General features: G+C 33.2%; 1 protein-coding gene and 1 pseudogene across 1 annotated transcript; one reads left to right on the forward strand and one right to left on the reverse strand.

The window, feature by feature from the left end:
* Window positions 1-6,179: 6,179 nt before the first annotated feature.
* Window positions 6,180-8,088, reverse strand: LOC137808827 (uncharacterized). The gene is made up of 3 exons (XM_068610106.1): window positions 7,691-8,088; window positions 6,277-7,549; window positions 6,180-6,233 (listed from the first exon to the last, which is right to left on the reverse strand). Exons 1-3 carry the CDS (start codon window positions 8,086-8,088, stop codon window positions 6,180-6,182), a joined length of 1,725 nt encoding a protein of 574 aa, XP_068466207.1.
* LOC137808875 (small nucleolar RNA R71) lies at window positions 7,592-7,697 on the forward strand (annotated as a pseudogene).
* Window positions 8,089-8,654: the final 566 nt, after the last annotated feature.

Genomic DNA, 8,654 nt, shown 5'->3' on the forward strand with positions numbered 1-8,654 from the left:
TTTCTATGCAGAGTTAAGGTTATTGATGTTGTGTTTCTACTGAAGTGAAAATTGTTCTTGTAACTGCGTTGACACCACTCTTAACGCTGCTATTACTGCTTTGGGAGAGTTCTTCTCGTGACATTGTCAACTCTTTCACGTCGCCACCAATATTTTGCATTGCACCCACCCATCCTCGGGCACCCTTCTACACTTCTCTCTCTAAGTTAGAATTTTTTAAATTCATTTTTGATTTTTTTATTATAGTGTAAAAAATAATTTTTTAGGATTTTTTTATTAAGTTAAAATTTAGGATTGAATTCAGGATTTAGGGTTTTAGAATGTATATCATTATATTTTTAATATTAATTTAAATTTGATATTATGATTCCACATTAAATGTGAGAAGAACCTATCTAAAATTCTTAAGAAATGAACTTTATGTTTAACTTAACTTTACACAGCTGACTTGTAGTGAGGTTTGAACCCACTTTATTTTTAGTTGATGTGAGATCCGTAATACATCTTCTTTATACTGAAACTGTAAACTCGTGTGTATGATTAAATATTTATGAGTAGTGGTAGATACATATATAGAAAGTAACATGATAGAACCAACAAACTCACACTAAGATAGAGTCTAAATGACTCTTATACCACCATGATAAGAAGAATATTGAGTGAAACTCAACTTGATAAAAGTATTTTATAGGTGGTAAGGATCCTTTACCGGACTCAACTGTAACAAAACTTGGGTAAGCTCATTGGATTTTTTTGGGGGCTTTGATTGTAACTAGGTACTAAATAGTGTTTGTAGATTGCAATTTTTGGTAACCAGATGAACTTTAAGCATGTTGTTTTGAAAATTACTACACATAGTTGAAACATCCCTTAAATGCTCCAAATTTATTTATTTATTAACTGTTGATAAAAAAATCATAATAAAAAGTAAACTTTAAGCATAACTTAATCTTACATACAAAATCGACTTATAAAATAAGATTTATACTAACTTATATACAATAAATCAATCTTATTTCTAATTATATGAGATCTCTAACGAAAATTACATATTTTACACCAATTTTACTCATAATCTATGTAGAATGTTAAGCACACAAAACTATACATCTAACTAGAAGAAAAAGAAGACATTTTTTTTTACTCTCGACCTTGAAGACATAACATCTCCATTTGCAAAAATAATTACTTGGCTATCGAATAGCCTAAAATTTGATTAGTGTATTTGGCATCTGAAATGCAAATTCTTGGTGGAGTTTTGATTTGAGTCACATGTGATTAGAAGGCTGGCCCCCAATACATGTTCCAAGATAAGGCCACGCACACGAGTGAAGCACCATATGTAGATCTTTGATTACCCTACCATTTTTAAGGACCACCAATAATTAATATTAGCATATAAATGCATTGCATATGCATACTATCTAATATAACAGTTTCAATCAATGGTTAGCTTTTCACCATCAACTTTTTCGGTGGTTGAAAAAACATTTTGCTAGGTTTGTGAATTGCAGGTGCATGCATGAACGTGTCATGATTGTATTTAACCACTAGCACGTACGATAGCTAGAGACTAGAATCGACAAGGTGATTCCTTTATGAGTACCCTAAATCTTCAAGAAAGAATCGACAATGTGATCTTAAGTCTACTTCAACTGACAGTGCCAAATATATCAACTGTGTTCTTCTTGGAGTTTACCCACTGTTTCCTATGGCTGCTGACATGACAAGGGTACTTAGAATATGATGATAACTCATAAAGTAGAAGATAAAAAATGAAAAAAAAAAAGAATATAGATTATGGATATAGTTGCAACAATCTCAAGTCACGGAGACTTGGGGGCAAGATTTCATTTTCATCATGAGTTACAATATAAATAAGATAGTTTCATAGCCTAAGATCTTGTTTATTTTCTAATCAAATATAATATACCACTTTTGAAGTAGTCCACAATGCATATAATTTCTTAATTTAAATAAAAATATATGTATAAACTATTTTTTATACATTAAATATTTTAGGACGTGTAAATAATGGCATAATATATGCTAGTTGAAGCATTTTAGTAAGGCTAAGTAGAAATACTATACATATGAATTGAATCCATTAGTGATTAGTGATAGGTTGGATTGATCTGTTTGTGAAAGATTTGTTGTTGTTTAGACTATTGTGAGCTTTCAATTCAAAATATATGGGTTGGACTATCTTGAACTGCTTCATATTTATTTATTTATTTTTACTGATAAAAAGAATAAATTAAATTCATCAAATAGTATAAATAATTTTCAATTTGAATAGTCTAATAAAGATATATTTCATAATTAATTTTTTAAAATTATTAATAAATTAAGAAAGAATCGCTAACTTTGTTTAAACAATCTTAATACCGTGACAATATGATTTTTCTGTTAGTTCAGTGCTACAAAAGAATATTCTATTGATTTCTCTTATATTTTAATCTACATTATTTATATTAATGAAATATGAATATATATATTTACTTAATTGATGGAAGTTGAGTTACCTCCATCTGAAATAAGTTGAATGAAGCTCGGTTTGAATGCATAAGAAGATGAAGATTGATTGAAGAAGGAAGCGATTTGGTGCTGGTTTTGGACGTAGGAAGTTTAAGAAGTACAACACTACTTCAATGTTTTCCTAAACTAAGTTGAGTTGAACTTATTGTGAATTATACTTTAATTATTTTTTAGCTTTGTAGTCACTTTTATCTAATTTTATGAGTATTTTTTGAGTTCGTAATCCTTTCTGGTTATTTTTTTAGTATTCTTTCCACAAGTCACTCTTATCTTAACGAGTATTCTTTTGACTCATCACAACCAGTTGAGTATTCTTTTGACTCATCACAACCAGTTGAGTTTGTAATACCGTTGACCCTGTTGAGTATTCTTTTGACTCATCACTCCTGACTCAACAAATATTCTTTAGGCTCCTAGCAATTCTTGGTTACTCCCTTGAGTATTCCTTCCTAAGTCAATACTAACTTAATGAGTATTCTTTTAGCTCCTAACCACTCCTGGATAAGGTAGAAAGTTTATGTCTTTGTATAATCATCAGATCATTGAGTCTGCATACTATATAGTGTTTGCATCTCTCGATGGATTGAATGTTCTACCCTAGCTTAGACCGTTAAGTTAGGTCTTTAGGGAGGGATTGTGTATTGCGGCGAATACAAAGCTTAAGCTTTCTCTCCTAGTTGACTATATGAACACTCCCAATTTACTTCTTGAAGCTTTTTAAGATCTAGAGACGATGTAAACCTTAATAAGTTAAGAGAATATTGATAAACTCAAGAGGTGTTGGAGAAGAGAAACACCATGGTTTTTAATCTAGAGAATTGGTAGAAGCATTCATTTCCATGGAGAAACCCATTTGTTTTATTGAATACTTGTGCCTAGATAGGTGTTGAATACTCGTGCCTAGAAACATTAAATACTCGTCCTAGAGAGGTGTTCAAAATCATTTTAGTGAGATCTCTTAAGTGGTTTGCTTAAGGGGATTGGACGTAGTCCAAGTTGTAGGTTGAACTAGTATAAACATGTGTCTACTTTTCTATACTCTATACTAGTTTAGATGTTGCATTTGTTTTGCATGTTAACTCGCCAATTGAGTTCAAACTCCATTCAACCCCCCCCCCCCTCTATAGAGCCATTTCTACCTTCATTGAGAGAGCCATAAGTCTTCCACATCTTCTTTTCCTTCTTTTAACAGTTGCTTGTCTTCTCTTTTCTCACTTTTCAGTTTCTTTGTATTGTGGATACCTTTCTTTCTCAATCTTTCTATTTATCACTACTTTTTTATTGATTCCCCTATCAGCTTTTCCCACCTTTTCATAATTTGTTTATCTTTTTTTTAATAAAACTGACAAAAGGTTGTGGATAAGGGTGGACAAAAAGTCCAAATTGTCAAATCCAATTCATAGTTATCCAAATCCATATTACTTTTAAGTCAATATTTTGGATTTTAAGTCCAATCCATTTAATTGGAGATGGATTAGATATAGATTGGATACATTTTTGGATTATCCAAAATGGATTTTGAGTTGGCCTGGGTCCAAGTTGAGCCAAGTCAACTCGGGCACAGGTCAAGCTAAGTTGGCCCAAGCCAAGGTCTAGGTGAGTCGATCCGGGCCTAGGTCAAGTCGAATTGGTCCGGCCCAAGTCGAGTCATGATGACACAAAACCAGGTTCAGCTGAGTCAACTCGACTCAAGTTGAGCTGAGTCGACCCGAGCCCGGATCAAGCCCAAGTTGAGCTGAGTCGACTCGAGCCCTGATCGAGCCCATTTGATCTAGAACCATGTTGAGCCGAGTCAGCCTGGACCTAGGTCGATATGCGTTCGGCTGAACCCAAGTAGAGACGAGTCAGCCCATGCCTAGGTTGAGTTGGCTCGAGCCTAGGTCGAGTTGAGTCAGCATGGTACTAGGTCGACTTTACCTAGGTCCAAGCAGAGCCGAGTCGGCCAAGGTCCAGGTAAAGCTGAGTACTTCCGAGCCCATGTCGAGCTGAATTGATTCGGTCCAAGTCGATCTTCGCCCATGTCAAGCCTAGCCGACCTGCACCCATGTTGAGCCCAACGACCTAGGACAATGTCGAGCCCAGCCAGCCTAGGCCATGTCGACTTGGGCCCAGATCGAGTCGAGTCAACCCAGGCCCATGCTGAGTCGAGTCGGCCTAGGCGCATGTCAAGTTGAGTAGGTCGTTGCCCATGTTGAGTCGAGTCAACCCGGGTCCATGTCGAGTTGAGTTATTTCGACCCCATGTCGAGTTGAGTGGGCTTGGGCCAATTTTGAGCTGAGTGAACCTGTGCCAATTTCGAGCTGAGTGTGACTGGGACCATGTCGAGTTAAGTCGTTTTGAGCCTAGGTTGAGCTGAGCCGGAATTATAGAGAACATATATGTTATCTAATTACCACTTTCTTTCGATGTCACCTTTTTCCTCATTTTCTTTCTTTTCATGAAATTTTTTTTCTATCTTTTTTTTTTATTTCTTTTTCTTCTTCTTCTTCTGTTTCTCTCTCTTTTTTTTTTTCAATAATAGGAAAAGATTCTTCCTATTTTCAACTTTTTGAACTTTCAAAATCAGAACCAACCATTCCCTTTTCTATATGTATTGCATCTATGTTCTCCTTCCTTAGACATGCTAAAGGGTAGAAAATTATATCAATAAAGGTTGAGGTGCAATATTAACAAAAAAAATTCTTGGCCCAAAGGGGATATAAAAAAATGGAATTCTAATATAAAGGTTGACTTTTTAGCCCTGGCTCCTAATTAACACAAACAAATGCCTCAATCATCTTCATGCTCTTTTATGATGCAACAAAAATAAAATTTAAGCAACCACAACTGTCAATTCATCAGTAAAACTCTCAAAACTGTTTAAGGTTCACACACTCACTTGGTTTAAATGGTCTCATTCCTTTTTTGTCTTGTCATTATCTGTCCTAATCAATCATCCTGTTAAATTTTCATGTATCATATTTGAACTACATTTGAATAGGGATTCAATCATATTTTCTTTTCTAACCTGTGTCTAATTCATCTCACTATTTAATATTTAAACACAAATTCTTTTTTCCACAATTCAAAATTAATATTCTAGTTCTTTTTTATTTGAAAAGAAAAAAAAATAAACTAGAAAACAAACAAATTAAAACTGAAATTTAGTCAAGAAAGATAATTCAAAACTTAAACTACCAAACTAACAAAACAGGAAAATTTATTTAAAATAAGCAATAAAAACAAACTAAACAAATAAGCAAATAAACAGAAAACAAAATAACCGAAAAATAAAATAAATAAAATAAGAAAAAATCCAAATAACTGAAAAGAAAAGAGAATCAGAGAGATAAAACCATATTTTTGTTCAATCCTCTATTCTTAAGAAGTCATCCAGCATTTTGTTAAAATTTTTATCTACAGTCTTGCTTCATTTGCTGGATCTGCCCCCTGAATAATAGAACCTGTCCCCAGGTCAAAAATACATAACCTGCAAAATGATTAGGAGGCATATAGGATTTTTTTTATTATTATTCTTATTTACTTTTATTTTTTTATTTTAAATAAAATCAGCAAAGGTAATAAAACAACATAAAACTAAAATGTGGACTGGGTTGCCTCCCAGTAAGCGCTCGTTTAACGTCATCTAGCTTGACGCCTGTTTATTTCAAGATGGACAACTCTCTTTGTTGCATCATTCTGTACACATTCTTCCCCTGCATTAAAATTTTTATGACCATAAAAAAGATTTAAAGTTACCTCCTCATCTTGAGTTCTAACTTGAAGTTCTCCTTTGTCGACATCAACTATGATTCTAGCAGTCTTCATAAAGGGTCTTCCAAGTATCAAGGGAACCTCCTCATCTTCTTTCATGTCCATCACAACAAAATCCACAGGGAATGTGAATTTATCCACCTTGACGAGAACATCTTCAACCACACCATATGGATACTTGGTTACTTGATCAGCTAACTTTAAAGTCATCTTGGTGGGTTTAATCTCCAAATCCCCTATTTTCTTCAGCATTGCCAAAGGAATTATATTTATGTTTGCTCCCAAATCCAATAAAGCATTGGCTACTAATAAAGCACCTATAGACACGGGAAGGTTAAAACTCCCTGGGTCCTTGAATTTTTGAGGCAAGCCTTTTGGAATAATGACATTGTATCCATCCTCCAGCTCTATATTTCTTTCTTCAATATAGCTCCTATTCTTTCGAAATCTTTCAAATGTTGAATCTTGCTTCAAATTTCCTGCAAAATAATTTTTAGGGAGCAATTTATCAAAGAATTTTCTTTCCTTCTCTTTTTTTGAAGGAGAATGAGGATATGATAAATCTTTTTCAAGAACTCCTCTCTCCTTATTTTCACTTTTCCTCTTTATTTTTTCCTCCTCACTTCTCTCTTTCTCATCTCTCTTCCCCTTTGTCTCATCTTTTTCTTCTTTTTCAGCCACTACATTATCACAATGCTCTTTTGAATTGGTTTGGCTATTGACTGAAAACTGGCCATTTTGTTCCTCTGGAATTTGTGCAATTTGTTTGGTTAGTTGTCCCATCTGGATCTTTATGCTCCTAATCATGGCCATGCTATTGTCCTGCGCTTTCATAATATTGTCCTGCACGCTCACAATCTTTGTCAGAGCGTCTTCAACTTTATTCATTCTTTCAAGCATGGATGGATCCTCAACTTCAGGTAAATTGTTCTGATAAAAACAGTGACCATTAGGATGAACATCTCCACAAAAATCACACCTGATTGACTGACTTTGGCTTTGAGATGAATGAACAACATATAATTGTTGGGGCAATTTAGCCATTTGTGCAATTAGTTGCTCAATCTGCTGTGTCAGAATCTTATTTTTAGCCAAGAGTGCATCTTCTAACAACCCTTTATTATGAAGATCTTGTCCATCATGTTGGGCTTTATAATCAGTTGATGCCAATGCATCAATAATTATTGTCGCTTGTTCTACATCAAGGGCCATCATTGTGCCACCAGCTGCAGCATCTAGGAGCATCTTTATGTCAGATCTGAGACCATTCAGGAATATGCTCAGTTGAGCAATATCTTCAAACCCATGATTTGGGCATTTTCTCAATATCATCTTAAATCTTTCCCATGTATCACAAAAGACTTCATTTGCTCCTTGTCTGAACATAGAGATTTCAGACTTTGCTTTGATGTAGCGAGAAATTGGAAAAAATCTTTGCAAAAAATTTTCCTCTACATCCTTCCAGCTAGTGAGGCTCTGATTTGGAAGCGATTTCAGCCATTCTTTAGCCTTTCCTGCCAATGAAAAAGAAAACAAGCGCATATAAACATTTTCAAGATCACCTGATTGAAAACCCATTGTTCCTATCAATGCATAAAATGTATCCAAATGTGAATATGGATCCTCATGTTCCATTGCTGTAAATTGATAGGCACTGATGAGAGTGAGAAAATCGGGATTTATTTCCAAGGCCTTAGCAGTAGTAGGTATTGCAATACTAGAAAAATGTCTTAGTCCTTGGTACATGACATAATCTCCAAGTGTTCTCCTAGGAGGTGGTGCTTGTTGTTCTGCCATGTTGCCTTCTTCCTAAAACATATTAGTGGAGAAAAAAAAACAGAGTACTTTTTTTTCTTAAAAAATAAAATAAAATAAATAAAATAAAAAAATTTGAAATAAAAACAAAATATGTAAAATAAAATAAAAATAACACAAAAACAAAAATAAAACACTAAAACGACGTTAAGAGAAAAATAACAAAAATATTAAAAAAAAACAATATAGATAAAATAAAAACTAAAACTAGTAATAAAATATAATTAAAACAAATAAATAACAGTTACGTAAATCTAAATAAAACTACCTAATAAAACTACGTAAACTAATCCTAAAATAAAATATAATAAAACAAAACAAAATCAAAACAGAATAAAATAAAAATAAACTAAAATAAATAACGTAAAGAAAAGAAAAGAAAATAATATAAAAACAATAACTTTTTTCCTTCTTAAAAACAGCAAATCTATACTAACATCAAATCAAATCAAATCTAATTTTAATAAAATAAACAAAATCAAAAGAAATAAAAATAAAATGAAATATTTACAATATTTAGGAAATTATACTCAACAATTCAAATCTGT

This window comes from Phaseolus vulgaris, chromosome 3, assembly GCF_000499845.2.
Source record: "Phaseolus vulgaris cultivar G19833 chromosome 3, P. vulgaris v2.0, whole genome shotgun sequence".
NCBI classification, from domain to species: domain Eukaryota; kingdom Viridiplantae; phylum Streptophyta; class Magnoliopsida; order Fabales; family Fabaceae; genus Phaseolus; species Phaseolus vulgaris.